The sequence below is a fragment of the Henckelia pumila genome, chromosome 4 (assembly GCF_033568475.1).
Source record: "Henckelia pumila isolate YLH828 chromosome 4, ASM3356847v2, whole genome shotgun sequence".
Taxonomy (NCBI): Eukaryota; Viridiplantae; Streptophyta; class Magnoliopsida; order Lamiales; family Gesneriaceae; genus Henckelia; species Henckelia pumila.
In genome coordinates, this window is record NC_133123.1 from 168811797 (window position 1) to 168829961 (window position 18165).

The 18165-nt window shown below is 36.0% G+C and overlaps 2 protein-coding genes and 2 long non-coding RNA genes across 5 annotated transcripts; 1 reads left to right on the forward strand and 3 right to left on the reverse strand.

The window, feature by feature from the left end:
- Positions 1-563: 563 nt before the first annotated feature.
- LOC140862304 (protein FAR1-RELATED SEQUENCE 5-like) lies at positions 564-1065 on the reverse strand. Its single transcript, XM_073265317.1, has 2 exons — positions 694-1065; positions 564-575 (listed from the first exon to the last, which is right to left on the reverse strand). Exons 1-2 carry the CDS (start codon positions 1063-1065, stop codon positions 564-566), a joined length of 384 nt encoding a protein of 127 aa, XP_073121418.1.
- Positions 1066-4321: 3256 nt separating this feature from the next.
- On the reverse strand, positions 4322-4675 carry LOC140862305 (protein FAR1-RELATED SEQUENCE 5-like). The gene has a single exon (XM_073265318.1). The coding sequence runs from the start codon at positions 4673-4675 to the stop codon at positions 4322-4324; it is 354 nt and encodes a 117-aa protein (XP_073121419.1).
- Positions 4676-13520: 8845 nt separating this feature from the next.
- LOC140866619 (uncharacterized) lies at positions 13521-15662 on the forward strand. Of its 2 annotated transcripts, none has more exons than XR_012144941.1 (2): positions 13521-13747; positions 15415-15662. It is a non-coding gene; the product is annotated as an uncharacterized lncRNA (long non-coding RNA). The 2 variants fall into 2 exon arrangements; XR_012144942.1 differs by having other exon boundaries at positions 13521-13693.
- A 1261-nt stretch (positions 15663-16923) lies between these two features.
- Positions 16924-18012, reverse strand: LOC140866419 (uncharacterized). Its single transcript, XR_012144880.1, has 4 exons — positions 17753-18012; positions 17569-17627; positions 17287-17348; positions 16924-17206 (listed from the first exon to the last, which is right to left on the reverse strand). It is a non-coding gene; the product is annotated as an uncharacterized lncRNA (long non-coding RNA).
- Positions 18013-18165: the final 153 nt, after the last annotated feature.

An 18165-nucleotide genomic window follows, 5' to 3' on the forward strand; every position in this document is an offset into this window, starting at 1 on the left:
AAAACAAGAATTTGATTTTCAATGACGAATATTTAATATGATTAATTATTTTTAGGGAATCGATGATTGAATGAATGAATATCAAGGGTGTAGTCGACTGATACCAAATCTCGTCTCTTATTGATTTATCCAGTTGAATTTTTATTCTTGCATGATAGTGATAATATTAAATTTTTAATTGCTTAAATTTCTAGTAGTTAATCTCAATCTCAAAACCCCTTTTATTTTACTTAGTACACATTAAATTTACCTTTCCTCGTGGGAACGATTCCTACTCGCACTACTACATTTTTCATTGTTTAATCTGAGTTGGGTTAATTTGGGCGCGACACGACTGAGCTCTACCATCCACCTATTCAAGATATAATGCTCTGGAAGTTTTTTTACGTCCATCACATCGTATACTTTCACAGCATGACAACACAATAATCCAGTCATCTCAAATTTTCGACAACTACAAGAAATCATTTTGGTGCTGGGATTAAACGTCACCCTCCATTCTCCATCCTTATCGATTAGCCCCACAAAATATTCAAATAATTGTTGAGTTTCATCCTTGTATTTTATATAAGCAGCTGCGAACAAAACAAACTCTATTTGAAATAAATGAAAGACAGTGGGGGTATAAATCTCATAAAGTTGGCGCAACATAGGAGAACTCTCTAAATTTAATCTCGGTAATTTTTGACGTGCCTCAAATTCACACCTTAGCTCATTGTACCGCTTGTCCTCCAAGACACGTTCGAAGTGCTTTAAAAATTGCATTATGTTTAAGTCGGGCTTCATACAACTCTTGATATCAGAATTGACGCTCTCACTGAGTTGTGTGCTCCTCATACCAAGCATGAAAGTCTTTTTCATGTAACAAGCTACCCATTTTTCCTTTATACTATAAGTAGATTGTAACCATGTATTTTCATGAACATTATATTTTGCCAATAAACGACTCCAAGCCTCCTCAAATTCGGTCTCATCATCGATACCATACATGCACCTCTTAAAATCAGTTAAGAAATGAGAACCATCCTTCATCAAGTTTCCCAAGTGCTTGATGCCATTTTGCATTAAGTGTCATGTGCACAATCCATGGAATATCTCAGGCATCACCTCATCCAAGGCCTTTGCCATAGCTTGATCCTTGTCGGTAAATATAGTGACAGGCCTTTTTTTCTTGTGTGCCTTTAAAAATGTTTCGAACAACCATTTAAATAATGCTGAAGTCTCATCATACAGAAGCACAGCACCAAAAATCACCGCTCCTCTATGATGATTGAAACCTGAGAAGATAGCAAGTGGTCGGTGTTCACGGTTTGTACAATACGTGGTATCCAATGACACAACATCTCCAAAGTACTCATAGTCGATTAACATTCTTGCATCGGCCCAAAAAACATTAGTTGTAACACCCGAAAATTTTAATACGTAAATTTGCATGCATAATTAAGGAAAATAATTATTTAAAATTTATATTTGGGTTAAATGACATTTATGTGTTATTATATGAATTATATGCATGATTTAATTTATTTTAACATTTAATCCGCTATTTTAGATTTTTTAGATTTTTAAGAAAATTATTGGTTTTGATCGCGTAGACGGGACCGTGGACGGACGAGATACCAAAATTCTTAGCCAAAAATATTTTATGAGTTTTATGAGCCTTAAAATAATATTTTAAGGTATTTTGTCAAGAAAATTTTAGTATTTAATTATATATTTATTTAAGGATTGATTTTTAGCCAAAATAAGTCATTTTATTGACTTTTATTAATATTTAAAAATTCCCAAAATTATTATTTCGGGATTTTGGTTTAATATCAGATTTATTATTAATTTTAATAGTTTAAAAATTTTATATTTTATGTCATATTATCTACCTAACTATATTATATTAATTAATATCCTATTTTAATTCTATTTAATTTATTTAAAACCTAAACCTACCCTACCACTATCTCCTTCAGCCGACAACTCCCTTTTCTTCCACCCTCCTTCACGCCTCCATCACCCTTCTTGGCAGAAAACCCCATAGCCGATCATTCAAGCTTCATTCCTTGAAGAATTTTGGTCCGTTCGTCGTCCCGGAGACCCGTAGACGCGATATTCTTCGTCAATAATTTAAAGGCATGTTTAAATCTTCCTTTTTGGCCACCATATGAGCTACTAAACATGCATGATGTTTTCTTGTAGATTTTATCAGATGTTTTTCGAGTTTGTGAAACTTTGGATGATATTGAGTCATGTTTTGGTGCATTCATGTTCATAGTTCACGTTTTGGCTAGCATGGCTTGGTCCAGGACTAGGGCTCGGTCAAGGGGTGTTCTAGGACGCCTTGGGGTCGAGCTGGGTCAGGTGGTTTGGGCTGGAATTTGTCTAGGCTGATCTGATGCATGGGTCGAACATGGGGGTGTGCAGTCCTAGGGTTTATTGGAAGAGGGCTTCGGCTGGTCAGGCTAGGCCATAGACCAGCCGAGCCATGGTATGGTTCGAACCGGCAGGACCCTGGGAAGGTCCTGCCGGTGGCGCTCCGGCCGGCCAGGGCCGGAGCAGGGCGGCAGCAGCCCTGGAAGGGCTGCTGCTCGCGGCCGAGGAGGGGCTAGGAGATGGGGGTTCGGGTTTTGGGTTAGGGGGTGGTTCCCGGGTCGGGTTGGGGCCTGGGTTGGGTCTGGTAGGTCATGGGTCGGGTCAGGGGGTTTGGGTCTGGGTTAGGTGGGCCGGGCTTGGATATTTTAATTTTTAAGTAATTAATGTTTTAATTGATTTTTGGGTTTTAAAAATTAGTTAGAAAATTATTTGAGCCTCTAAATAATTTTATTTGGGCCTTAAATAATTTATTTAAGTTAGCCCAATGATTTTTATGGGCTTGGGAGCCCATAGGAATTTTTGGGCCAGTCAGTGATTTTTTTGGGCCAATCCAGGAATTTTTATGAATTAATTAGTTATTGGGCCCAAATATTTTTATTTAAGCCCAATAACATTTAAGTACTTTATTTTAGTAAGAATTATAATTTTTAAAATTATTTATTTTAATTATGGGCATTAAGTCAGTTAAGGGGTTTAGTAGAGAGACCAGCAGTCTGGACCAACCCATGAAAAATAAATAAGTCCGGAATATATATTTAATTATTTTTATGCATGAAGTCTATTTTAAGTATAAGTATATTATATTATGAAAAAAATTAATTAAATATATATTACGGACATATTTTCAGTGCATGCATTCATGAAATTTCTTATATATATAATTATGTAAATGATGAGCAATAAAATATTTTGGTGGAAATTGAAGTATGTGTGACATAGGGGTGGTTTTCCACCATATGATTCGGTAGTTTTACTACCATAGGGGTGGTTATCCACCATATGATTCGGTAGTTTACTAGCATAGGAGGTGATTTATCACCGCCATCGTACGTTGGTTTATGAGACTGATCAGTCGACACATGAGCGTCACACATATGGATATGACCATTTTCAGGTTTCAAAAGCATTGCTCAATTATGTTATATATGATAAAGAAATAATATGTTTATGATTATGGTTATGATTCAGTTTATGATTCAGCAGTTTTATTATGTGATGAAAATATTTTCATGCATGCTCATGTACATGTATATGTATTAGTAATTATGTGATGCATTATTTTTAACCTTGTTATAAAGGATTAGACATGTTGAGCCCCTAGGCTCACTACGCTTATATGGTGCAGGTGAGGCAGATGACTTTTATGTAGCTCCTACCGGTGGTGAGGACGTATGAGCTCACGGAGCAGTGGACCCCGTGACCGTCGCAGATTCTAGTTGATGTTTAAGAAACATTTATTTTATTATGCTGAGTTTTTAAACAAGTTCTTCTTTTTATTATTTTAATTATGGGAATGTTGAATTATCAAACTTAGTATTTTTATTTCTTGCATAAGGATAGTTTCAGCAATTAATTAAGTTATTTTTATGTAGTAAAATTATTTCTTTTATGTTTATACATATATGTATGGGTGTATATGTATAGTATTATTTATAGATTATTTTTAAAAAAAAATAAAAATTCCGCATTTATTAGTAGTAGGTGTTTCATTAGTTATCTGTTCTTCCATATCCATCTGATTAGCATGGTAAAACGATGGATTTTTAGATAATTGTTGTTGAAAATATCGCATCAGACAACCAACTTTCCCATAAACCATACTTCTTTGTCTTTTGGACCGAATATAGTTTTTAGCATCTAACATAGTATAACCGAGACCATCTATTCCCCTTGCATGCCTACTCGTCAACTGAAAAGCCGATTTTTGTTTAAGCCCAACATCCTCTGCTAAATCAATCTAATAGGCCTGAACTTCTGTAACTTTACATTGGGAAGCCAACATGTGAACTATCTCTCGAAGATGGAGCGGGTGATTATGCTCTTTGATAAACTCATAAACTTTATAAATGTTGTCAACATGTTTGACTCCCATTCTTACTTTACAATTTGTTCGAGTTTCAAGCCGAGGATTGAGTGTCAAAAAATCTCTTTTGTCTTCTTTACGAACACCCTCCTTGCAACAAACATATTTGTACGATGTTATAAAGCCGTTCTTGTTCTTGTTATAATAATGCTTCCTAACTCCAAATCCAGTTTTTCCACCATACTCAACCCAAAACTTCCAAGCTTCATCTAGGCTATCAAATGGCATACCAATCACAGGCTTGAATACATTATTTGAACTAGAATCTCGGCTGGTCAATAAGATTTTTGGCTCATTTCAATTTCAATATTGAATTTCAAATACATTGAAGACAATAAGAAAATGTTTTATTAAGTGCCACAAATTAATAACAAGAACAATGCAACTAACATAGAAAACTCAACATTCTTGAAGATACAATATGTCGATGTAGAAAAATTGTAAAATATAACTACTTAAGAGGATAAAAATAAAATTAATCAATGTAGTGATGAAGATGATAAATAATTCTAAAGTCGATAAATTAAACCTTATATATTGAAGTTCCTTGTCATGTAGCCGCTTACAAAATCTGGAACCCTACGAGAAGAAAGTGACGTTTTGCCAAAATAATATGAAAAGCAAGTCTGTACATCAAAAAGAAGGAAAATAAAAAATAAAAAACTAATAAAAGGAAGAATGAATAAACGTAATTGCCAAAGATGAATAAGAAATGCGCTTTCCGTAAGAAAAAAGAGGAAAACAAAAATTAAAAAAATTAATTAATTTGTCATCCAATAAAAATTAAAACCGTGGCATTTGTGGGAAACAGCACCTTGTGCTGTTATCCATCAACTGCAGAGGATCCGTTCCCGTGATTTATCACCGATACGTACGTTGGATCAGAGACTGATCAGTCGGCACAGATTTAGTCACACTTACTGATAGGACCATAGACTGTTTCAAAATTTCATGTTCAACTATATTAAGTATGCTTATGATGTCAAGTTATGCTTATGTTTAAGAATCAGGATCAGTGATGTTTATGTCATGATTATGCAATATTTTTATTCATGCATGCATGTACATGTATATGTATTAGTATGATTATGTGATACATTATTTTAACCCTTGTTATAAAGGATTAGTCATGTTAAGCCTCTAGGCTCACTACGCTTATATGGTGCAGGTGAGAATGATGATTCTTTTGTAGCTCCTACTGGTGGTGGGAACCTATGAGTTCGTTGGCAGTGGACCCCGTGACAATTGCAGTAGAGAGTTATTATTGTTTTGAGATATTTTATCAGGGTTTTTAAAAAAGTTTCAAATCTTTATTTATGATTAATTCTGCATACATGAGTTATGGATTTTGGAGTTACATATTACAATTATTATTGCATGTCTCGAGATTTTTATTTATTAATGTTTATTTTTATTTATTTAAGTTATTGTTAAAAGAATTTATTTGTAGTATTATTTTTCATGTTTTTACATATATGTATGGGCGTATATGTATAGTTATTATTTAAAAAAAAAAAAAAAGTTTTCCGCATTTTATTAATCGGAGTCGTTTCAAAAAGTCTCAAGCTTCTCACGGATTCGGTGAAGGAAATCACAATAGATGTGCAAAAAATGGATGCCAAAGTTGAAGAATGCATGGGTAATAATACAAATTTGCCAGCGACGATGATTCAACCACATGGGCAATGCAATTGTTCGAATTCTTTGACTCAAATCATAGATTCTGATCGATCGCAATCGCAACAGACATTGCCATTCGTACCACCCATGTACTTCGTCATTCCTCGATTTTCCGATGCTAATCCGAAAGCGTGGGTCTCTCTCGTCGAGAGGTACTTTGATTATTTCCAAATTCTTGAATCTCAGTTCTTAATTGTTGCTTTGATTTATTTTGATGGAGAGGCATTAAATTGGTATAATTGGATGACACAAAATCAATTACTTCCTAGTTGGCATGATTTTTCGTTGGCAATTGTGCGCCGGTTTGGTCATTCAGAAAATGTGGATTCTTTAAAAAAAAATCAAGTATTGTGCTACAAGATGGTTATTTAGCCGCATCCCACCAAGTGTTTGAGAAATTGTCTGACAAGATTATAGGAGTTCCTAAGCCTGTTTTGAACACTACAACTGAACCACCTCACACAATTAAGCAATTATCTTCCGATGGAAAACACCCTCAGATTTTGATCGCCACCTTGGAGCCGATTCGCCACGACGAAGACACGTTTGACTTCGAACTCCATGGACATTATCAGCAAGAAAATATGTTGGGAAGTCCTATTAGAAAACCAGAAAATGTTAATGGTGACGAAAAACAAGGATTTTTGTTAAGTGAGGTGATGGCCGAAGCGCCGAAAGGGGACGAAGCGATGAGAAATTCACATATGTTGTCCTTTCCAATGCTGCTTGCACCGTTTTCTCCTATTGTTGCAGAGTGTTTTGAAAATATTGCAATGCTTGTGGTTGCTGAAATGTTTGTCGAGAATTCAGATGCCACTAATCAGGAAGCAATCAACCACTTCAAAAACAGCGAAACTCCTAGTGCATTTACAGAGTCTGATTGTGGTGTACCATTACCGGGACAAGTCTTTCTTGTTTCAGCTGATGCTGTTGAAATTAGTGAAAAAAATTTTGTTCTAACATTCTACATGTCAGCGGCTCCATTTGCAAATCAACCAATATCAACATTTTCCACCACTTTTGTCTTTCGGCAAATCAACACAAGGTGTGGAGGCAGATTGCTCAAATATTGGTGATGCGGGACAGATTGTCAGTGGAAGAAACTTCTTGGGATAAACTTGCGACTTTTGGTTGCACTTTCTCATGACTTCCACCTTGAGGACAAGGTGTTTCTTGACGGGGTGGGTAATGATACGACAAGAAATGGGGAGTCGGCAGTAACACCTAGAATTTCATTCACGTTAACCGTAATGCATAATTAAGAGATTTAATATTTTAAAAATAAAATCAAGAAATGGGTATTTTTGGAAGCTGTCATATTTGTAACCAGGCGGGGCACTTTGCAAGAATGTGTCCTCAGCGTGTCCCTGAGCAAGCACAGAGTGGAAAATTCTTGAGACAGACAGCTCAGCCTCAGCAGCAAGCACCTTCTGTTCACTCTTTCCAACCTCAGCAGCAGAATAGGCAGGAAGGTAATCAGTATGGAAGCCAGCCTCCCAGACAGCAGGCACGAGTCTTTGCTTTGTCTGAGGATCAGCAGACTCAGGCTGCACCCGATAATGATAGATCAGGTAACGTTCGATATTGAGTTCCCTATTCTTATTGGAATGTTAGATTCTGGCGAGTCTCTTGCCTTCTTATTGAAGAATCTGTTTATGTTTAACGTGCCTCTATTAAATTGTTAAATTGTCGAATTGATGAATACTCCAGTAGTGTTGTTCTATTAACCGGATCTTTCAGAAGAATTAGTAGAGGTTATGAATTCTTATCGTTGATTTCTTATCTTTGTGGAATGAGAATTATACTGATCTTTCGGAGCTTTTGAGAATTGGATAGCAGATTGTGGTACCAAGCAGTTGTACGTTATTCTTCGATGTCTGAATTCTTTCGGATTGAATGGTCTTCTTCGATTGTATGATTTGATGATGGAATTTCTGTCGATCAGCGATCTCTTCTTATCGAAATTTACGGGATGTATTCTTGTTCAGAAGAATCACTTATTAGCTTGATGCATCGAGACAGCTGAAGACACTCGAGACTCAATGTCTGAATCTGGACTTCGAGCTCGCAGCGATCTTATTGATTTGAAGATCTGTTATCTTTTGTCTTATGAGGAAATTTACGTGATCTGTTATAATATTTGGAGTTGGAGAAATTTTTTTCACAGATGAAATTGATTTGGAGACAGAAAAGAAGATTAGATTGTTTGAGATTCTGACTGCGAATCTTTATCTGAGGAATTTTATGCAGCAACCGATGTTTTGAACTGTTCTTATTTTATCTACTATCTGAATTAGAGTGACCTATTGCTGGAATCTGCTATTATTTTCTATACTGGATGACTTTCAGTCAAGATTAGAAGATTGATATATTGTCAGAGGTAGTCATATGTCTTGTTTTTGCCGAAGTCTGTCATTTTAGACAGAGATTTTTGATGCACTCTTTCTTTCGGCATAGATTTCGATGAGATTTTGTTGTCTGAATTCAAAATTTTCAGTTCGATACCCTCAGAGCTACGGACAGCCAGAGCAGATGAGTTGAACTTTTGAAGTTATGCCATGACCTGTAGTGCTTGACTTAGCACTAGTTGACAGAATTCTTTATTCTTGGAGATTTGAACTGTTTTGGAGTATTGAACTTGAAAATTGAGTTGATCGCTATGTTGATCAGTTATTGTCTCCTTACAGATTTGTTTGGAGTTGTCGAGCCCGAAGTTAACAGCAATTGTTCGTTTCAGAGATTTGGACAAAGAACGATATAGAAAATCAACCTAGTGACGTTGTTGTTGTTTAGATTGTATAGCTTTTGATACAATCTTTTGTTGTAGCTTATCCAGAGTTGGAGCTACTGCCTTGAAAGGTAAAAGCAGTCATCGTAGCGGGATAGCATACTCGGGACAGTTGGTTCTCGAGTTTCCCTTTCAAATCACATATCGCATCGATACTTGTTCTAGCTTGTGGAACTCGTATTTGGTTGATGGATTGAGTTTTGTTATGTTTTATTATGATTTCATCTTGAGCCTATCTTTGATTCAGCGGGCAGAATCGCCCTTTTTGTTTAGACGTTTAAAAACTATGGTTGTAAGATGGAAATTTCTTGTCGAGATAGAAGATGAATCGAATTGTGACTAAGCAGAGGAAGATTATTCTGACGAGAATGAGTCGACTTTTGATTGACGGACTTGAAGGAATAAGTTGAGAGATACAGTTCGTGTTAGAACCGTGTTTGATTTCGAGGACGAAATATTTTCTTAGAGGGGGAGAATTGTAACGCCCCGATTTTATCTTAATTGACTTTATTTGAGATAATCGGAGATTCCAGAGTTCAAGATCCGACTTGATTTTGATCAGGATCCTTTTTGCAAATTTTGGATTTTTGAGGGACTAAAATGCAAATATTGGATTTGTTAGATATTTATAGGAGCTTTTACTATTATTTTCACTCCATCACCTTCCTCTTCACGCCTCCCTCCTCCATTGTTTAAGAAATCGATTCTTCAAGCTTCCAGATTTCATCCCGAGCTCGATCCGTCCGTTGGAAATTATTTCTGAAGGCAGATTAGCGATCACGGCTGAGAGAGCTTCGTTCTGTTGTAAGTTTTTCTTCGATCAGGTTCATTCTAATTTTGGGATGTCGTTAGAATCGATTGAGTTGCTAGTATGTTGTTCTTGGCAGAGTTCTGATCGTTTATTCTCTGTCGGTTTCGAAATAGAGCGTCGTTTGGAATTGTTATGAATTTTTAGGCTTTAATTCGAAAATGGGACTTTTGGATTTGTTGGAATTGGATTGTTTTGGTTGAATGTTGATTGATATGAGTTGCTTAGAGTGATATTATGTTGTTTGCATTTTCGGTTAGTTGAATTTATAGCCGTTATGCCGCCGGTTTGAGATTTTGAAAATTGGAGATTCGTTGAGTTTTTGGGAGTTGCTCATTTTGAATGGATTGATATTGGATTGATTTTATCTCCGCAGATTAGTTGAAGATCGTGGAGTTCCGAATTGGCAACTTTCGAATCGTTGAAGAGTTGATCGAGGTTTGGTATCGAGTTGATCCATCCTCGAAAGTTGAATTGAATTATCTTTATCGTTGAACTTGATTTGGAATAGAATTTTGATTTGGAATTCTTGTATCGATGTTGTTTCCAGGTTTGGAGCATCGACGTTGTTGAAAAGAGGTATAAGATGACTTGGAATGGAATGGAACGAATGACTCGAATCCGACTTGATTCGAGTGTTCCGGAAAAATCACATACTTGCATGTTAATTGATTATTTGAGTTATGTTGCATTGCATTCATATTGAGCATATGAACCCTGATTTGAATAGCGGGCAGGACGGCCCTTTTGATGATAGACGTTTTGGGAATTATATTGTGAGTGGCCTGGGTGTAGCTGTTTCACCTAGTGCTAGCATACTCCTTATAGTTGCACCAAAGTCTAGAGGATGGAGATACGTAGCACCACCTCGATCGGGAGAGTCGGTGAGTTGTTTACGTGATCTCGTCCTCGGGATCCCAAAAGCAAAAGCTGAAATGTTTTGATTATCCGACTTGATAATCTCAGATTTAAAGACATGCATTGCATTTATGCATATGAATTGAGTTTTAGACATGCTTGTGGAATTGCATGTTTGTTATTTGAATATGTAGAAGATGATGCATTTCGTTTGAGATGTTTTTATGATATTGCTTGTTTGTCTCTTTTACTGAGAATATTATTCTCATCGGATTATCCGGCTGTTGTCTTGTCTTTGTATGTGTGCTTGGCAACAGGTGGGGCAGGACCGAGTCAGAGATCGCATGGCTAGGTGGTCGAGTTGATAGAGTGAGGCCTTGTTATTGTAGAAGTCGAATTTGAAATCGAACTTAGATTGTATTCGAACTCGATTTGTATTTTGGATTTTGAAACTTAGAATTGATGCATGTTCTACTCTTTCTTGTAATTGAATACTTCGTTGTTGGAAAAGTGTTAGTTGGATCATGTCGGAGCCTTTCCGGGTGTTGGATTGCACTTTTGGAGCCTTATTTTGAGCTAAAACAGCAGGCCATGCGCGCCCGCGCCTGGTGAGGAGCGCCCGCGCGTTCTGCTCCCTTTCCCGGAGGCCCGGGCAGGGCTGTATGCGCGCCCGCGCCTCGGGTGGCGCGCCCGCGCGTCACCCTGTGTAAAAAAAAAAAAAAAAACTTTGCTTTTAATCTTAGATCTTGTATGCGTAATTATTATTTATTCTGAGATTAGATGATTAGAATCGAGGTCTCACAGGTTGCGACTTTTGCAATGTTAGTTTTTGGAGCGACCAATTCTTTCATCTCCTAGTCTTTCTTTTAGTGGGTAGGTATCGGACCCGAGGTGTCTAGTACAGGGTACGATATTACCGTGCCTTCTGGTGAGGTTCCTTTTTACTACCAGTGTTGTTAGTGAATTGGGGTTGGAGTTTGAGGAGTATGTGGTTAGAGCTGATCTAATGATTTTTTTTGATATCAGGATGTGATCTTATTTTGGGGCGAAGAGAATGTTTTGAGAATTATATTAGGAATTTGACTGACTTTTATGGAGGAATTTAGATTTCTTTTTCTTTGAAATCATTGAGCCAAATTATTCGATATAAGGGTACTTAATAGATATGAGTTAGTTTGCTGCAGATATGAAATTTGGGAAATTGGTGACAGTCCTAATCGAGTAATTAAGCATTGATTAAAGCTTAGTGGTATTTGTGAGGGATTGGAAACGTGTTTTTGGTATAGCGTAAAATCAGTTACTTGAACCGTTTTATTGATTCTTTCTGAAAATATTGTAATCCTTTTGGTGGTTCATGCATTTCTTGATTCGCATGACACTGGTCATTGAAGGCTTAGTCAACCTGACATCGATTGATATTCCGACTATGAATCTCGAAAATTCACATTCTTGGAAACTTGAATTCCAAATCTGGACATGGATATTGATTCGGGTGAGTATTTTTATTCTATTCCATTATGATCTCAATTTTATTTTTGTTGACATCGGATTATGCCTTGAGATTCTATTTCTTTTTATTTTTCGATGAGTGCGTGAGGATTTCCTCGTGTGTGAGATCACGCTGACAGCCCTGACTTTAACTTGTCTTGATGATGGGCATGACATCAAACCTGTTGAGGGGTGATGACCTAAATCGATATTGATTGATTGACTCGCATCTTTTGTTCATGGAGCCATGAGTTTGATCTACTCACCCCTTGTATTTAACTGCAAGCGAATTGTTCCTTTTGTAGATTCTTCTTCTAGAATATTGTATTTTGATACCGTTCTGAACCATATTTATTCGATTCCGATTTGATTATCGCCCAGCAAGTTACTGTTTGAGTTGATTTATATTGAACGTCGTCTTGACATTGTTTTGGCTCGTAACTGATAGATATAGATAATACCATTAGAATTTAGTGTTTGACGGACACTAGATAGGATTGTGAGTCTGATGATATCGAGGATGGATTTTGGTATTCGGAGTTAGATTTTGGAGCAGATTCGCAGTCGATTCGAATAGTTATGTCTTGGTCCGTTTGAGATTCTGAAGAGGATACAATGGCATATCGTGTAGCTCTACCACCTAGTCTGGCAGCAGCTCACGGCGTATTCCACGTCTCAATGTTGCGAGAGCATATCTCGAATAAATCACATGTTCTGGATTTTGAGCCTTTGCTTTTGACGTCGGATTTGTCATTCGAGGATCGGTCGGTACAGACCTTGGCGCGGGAGGAGCGGAGGCTTGCATGCGGACGCGTTACCCAGAGCTTTTTGGAACGCACTTCAATTTCGAGGACGAAATTTATTTTAGGGTAGGGGGGGGGGGAGTTGTAACACCTAGAATTTCATTCACGTTAACCGTAATGCATAATTAAGAGATTTAATATTTTAAAATAGAATATAATAAATTAAGGGTTAAATGACTTTTATTTATCATGATTATGTGTATTAAATTTAAATATGATTTTTTTAATCCGAGTATTTTAAGATTTATGTATTTTTTTTTAGAGAAAAATATTATTTTCGAGCGCATAGCCGATCGGTGATCGATCGCGATAAAAGTTTTATTTTAATTTTTGTCCTAGAATTTTATGTGCCTAAAATAATTATTTTAATATTTATTTTATTGAAAAATTTCAATTATATATATATAAATATTTTAAAAGTCCATTTTTCACCTTATCGGGCCATTTTAAGGGCTTTTAATGCACTTTAAAATTGGGCCTTTTATTAAATCCAAAAATTTGCCTTTATTATTGGGTGCAAAATTTTATTTGGGCTAGCTAGGCTTATTTAATTCTAAAGCCTTGTATCTATTTTTTAAAGGCCCCAAAGCCCTTTAACTAATATGGCCAATTTTTTTATGCAAGCCCTAAAGTTTACACTACCATCTCTATCCTCACCATTTCTCATTCGGCACTTCAAGAGAGAAAAACAGAGGACTCCAGCGGCTCATCACACCGTGCACACACCTCACAAAAATTGTAGAAAATACTTTAAGAATCTGGGCATTTCGGTCACTTCGTCGCAGGCTACGCAATCTTATCCCTTTATTCTTCGATTTAGGGCATGTTCAATTTTTCTCCGCCCCATTTAGATCGATTTATGTTCTGTGTTTGAGGTGCAAATCGTGTGTATGCTTGTGTTCCGGTTTGAAGCTCATGGTTTTATTATAGCACGCATGGTTCTCGATTTTTTTTCTGTGTCTTGGTTAAGCTTGGTTTTTTTTTTTTTTTTGGGCTCTCGGTTGGCTTGGGGTGCGGTGCTCATGTCTGGAGGCTGGGTGGGAGCCTTAGGAATTGGGTTCGAGGTCGTGTGTGGCCTGAAGTGGGTTGAATAAGAGCTGAAATGGAGGATGGTTGTTGAGCGTAGGTGTTGTCGGCGTGCAGCAGGCTTGAGAAATGAGTCACGCTCGAGCCAGGCTAGGCAAGGCCCGAGCCGTGGCTGGTCCGGGAGGAATCGGCGGGACATCAGGATGGTCCTTCCGGTCGGGCTCCGGCCATGGGTGGCCGGAGCAGGGAAAAGAAAGGTCAAGAGGTGATCGACCGAGTTGATGGTGAGAAGTGGGCATGGGAAAATCTTTTGGGCCGTGTGTGGGCTTGAGTAGCTGGTCAAGTCTGGGCCATGGGCTAACGGTCCGGGTCGGGTTAGGGTACCGGGTCGGGTCGAGTCTTGGGTCATGGATAGAATCCCGGGCCGGGTTAAGTTAGCTTTTGGGCTTTTGAATTAAGTGGCTCAAGTAGGTATTTGGGCTTAGAGTATATTTAATATTGGGCTTGTAACATAACCAATTGGGCTTATTAACTTAATTAGATTTACCAGGCCAACTTAGTTTATTGGGCTTAAATAGTACATGCTTTTTTTTGGGTTGAATTAAGTTTAATTGGATTGATTATTTTGATCTAAATTAAATAGGTCTAAGCGTACTGGGCCTAATATTATAACTTAGGCATAAGGGAAGTAATAAATTGGGTCTTAATAAATATTTGTGTCTAAAGTGTTATATTGAATTTCAATAAGTATTTGGGCTTAAGATGCTATTACTACGTACTTAAGTTGAGTTTTAATTGGGCTTGAGGAAATTAAATGGTTTATGGGCCAGTCTCAGTTTTAGGGTTTAGGTACAGGGGCAACAACTCGAACCAGCCGAGACCAAACTAAATATCCTGTAAATATATATATTTAACAGTCGTATATGTAATATTTTGATATGAAAATTATTTTTTTATAAAAAGAAATTAAATATATATTTACGGGCAAAGTTTTCAAGGAAAATTAATATTTTAATTCATGATTCATGCATATGATTTACGTTAAATTGATGGCATGTGAAGAAAAATAATTTTTGAGATAATTGATGTGATTTGTGACAAACACGAGACTGGAGGTCGGGATACCGAGCCCGATGACCTTTCCACTTACGATTATGAGCCTATGGATCCCCAAAGGTTGGGTGAAGTGGCATAGGGCGTTAGGGGTTACACCCCATAGGTCGCCACCACATACGATGAATTTAGATTGATCAATCGAATTAGGTTACACTTCAATGATATGACCCACAACAAAAATTTTATGATTATGACATGTCATATTTATGTTATGTAATTATGTTATGATTATGTTATGATTTATTATTACGCATATGATTTTACGTTCATGCATGCATTAAAATTCTCATGTTATTTTTATATGTGTCATGTGCTTGCATGTGGTTTTATTTATTAGTACTTGTTATGTATATTATAAAACATGTTGGGCCTCTAGGCTCACTAGATCTAAATGGTGCAGGTGAGTTTGATTCCGTAGCAGATGATATGGTTTCGACTGGCGGCGAGGACCTCTGAGCATCCACTGCTAGCTTGCTTGCCCGTGACCATTGCAGTATTTACTTCCGCATTTTTTTTAGATTTGACTGAGGACTGTATTAAGCTATTTACAGTACATGTTTGTCTTTTTACTGCTCATGCTATGATTTGACTATGTTTGGATATTTTAAACTATGTATTTTCGCATTTTGCGATACCGTATTTCGCGCTCTTGCATTCTTTTAAATTATTCAGACATTAAAAAATTGCTAGAGTTCAATCAATTTATTATATATTATATCACATGAAATAAAAATGATTTTTAGTAAAGATGCATATTTGTATGGGCATATATGTGGTATAATTTATATATATATATATATATATTATAATAATAATTAAAAAAAAAATTTCTCGAGTTTTCGTTCGTTTCATCGGCATAAAAGAAAAGAAATCGATAAACAAGAGGAGAAACCAAATATAACTAGACGTATATGTGGAAGTTAAAAATAAGTTAGAGGGAGTTAATAGTTAGTAAAGTGGGTAGAGAGAATGTATAAATACAACCATACCAATGCAACTCATTTAGAACATGAATATGAATAAACTTCTCTTCTTCTCTAAATTCTCTCTGTTATCTTCTCTACTTCTTTAGGAGACCGACCATCTCGAATTGGCCCTTTATCACAACCACATAATACACACTATTTTTTAACTATAACATGCAATGAATTAAAAGTAACTTATTTGACCTTAAAATCAACTCTAACAGATACAACAAATAAATAATACCAAATACAAATTAAAGGCTAATCCTTACTATAAGAAACAATATATATCCAAAGATGCCTGAAACATATATATTTTATTTTAAATAACCATTCAATTAAATTCAATATTCTAAATGACAGGATCACTAATTCCATGTGATGAATACATCTTCTAAATGACAGGATCACTGATTCCATGTGATGAATACATCAGCGTATATTTTAACCATAAATAGTTTTCTGTTGACATATTTTATCGAACAGATAGTTCGCAGATGAAAAATAGAACAAAAACACTATGGCGGACGGAACTCTACATATTATATATTTATACAATGGCTAGATCCAAAAAATAAAAGTCAAACCAAAAGAAAGAATTTATTGATTGAAAAATAACAGAGGTTTGTCGGTCTTTCCAATCAAACACGTTACGACCGACAGAACTCTACATTTTTCAGGATTTGTGTTAGAAGCATTGTATTAAATTAAATTTTCCCCCCAAAAAATGAATAATTATCAATAAATGCATCTCAAATATGTCAACAATTTTCAATTATAGGCTTCAACGTCATGTTCAAAAGTCAAGTACGTTAAGAATTTGTTCTGTTTATATCTTTGAAGACAAAATAACACACAAATATCATAAAATAAAATAAATGAACTCCTAAAAGAACTAACATACAACATAAAAATGAGTGTTGAGACGAATAAAGTGAAATTGATAAACAAATAAAATATGGAATTCAATTATCTCAATTTAAATTTGATAGAGAATGGAGAATTCTCATTTGTTATTCTTATGTTAGAATCACATATACGGCTATTTCATTACGTCATAAACATTCAAAGCATATGATAGGTAATTTCCCATTTGCTTTCATAATAAACCTCAGCATCCACAGCGCCACAATAATCTGTTGCATTATTTTGAAATTCATAAAATAATAAACCAAACCTGCAAAGTTAATAGTGGTTGTGGTGAAACAAAACATATCGTAGACAAACCTGTAAAAAAAATTAGAAAAGGTGGTCAAATTTATAAATTATGTACAACTAATTTTGTGAAAGCAGAAAATCAAGTTTACCCTTGAGATTGAGTATGACATTTCTTCGAACAATTAGTTTGCGATCTATATCCTTCAACCTTCTAGAAGAACGCAAAAGAAATGTAATTCCAGCAAAAAAACAAAACCAAACCAAACTACGAACGACTCTGTATTTGACAATTATTCACTAATCAAAAGAATGTACTTCAACCTTGCGGTCATGGACAGTCTTGTGCTCTGTTTATGGTTTTGGAGAAGAGTACTTTTGGAGACATGAGGAAGTTAAGGTGACAGAAATGAAAAAAAAAATAATAATCTTACACTTGAAATTGAGTATGACATTTCTACGAACACTTAGTTTGCGAGCACTATCCTTCAACCTAGTATAAGAACATGAGAGAAATATAATTTCAGCCACAAAACAAAACAATAACAAACCAATTAGGACAACAAACGGAAAATAATTTTCGTCATTACGCACTAATAAAAAAGAATGCACTTAAACCTTGTGGTCATAGACAGTCTTGTGATCTGTCTCCTCTTGTTTTGGAAAAAAAGAGTGATTTGGGGACGTGAGGGAGATAGAGTGAGAGAAACAAAGTAAAAAAATTGTGGGGAATGGATGGTGCGGGAGGATAGAGGAGGAGAAAAATGTTGAAACGTGGGTTTAGTTTTCAGTTTTGGGAGAGGGAAGATAATATGAACGTCAGATGAGAGAATCGTGCAGATTGGGAACATAAAATATTTACCGGAACTGTGTTCAGGGAGACGTGGAGTGAAGAATAATTAAATTAAATACGAAATCGGAAAAAAACCGACACTTTGAAATTTAAAAAAAAAAAAAAATTTGAAAGAGGGTAAAAGTGGGAGAAAAGACGATGCATGTCCTCAAATATACATTTATTATATATCCCTCAA

Coding starts and splice junctions, on each gene's coding strand:
- LOC140862304 (XM_073265317.1), bottom strand. CDS start 1,065: ATGCAAAATGGCATCAAGCACTTGGGAAACTTGATGAAGGATGGTTCT.
- LOC140862305 (XM_073265318.1), bottom strand. CDS start 4,675: ATGCCATTTGATAGCCTAGATGAAGCTTGGAAGTTTTGGGTTGAGTAT.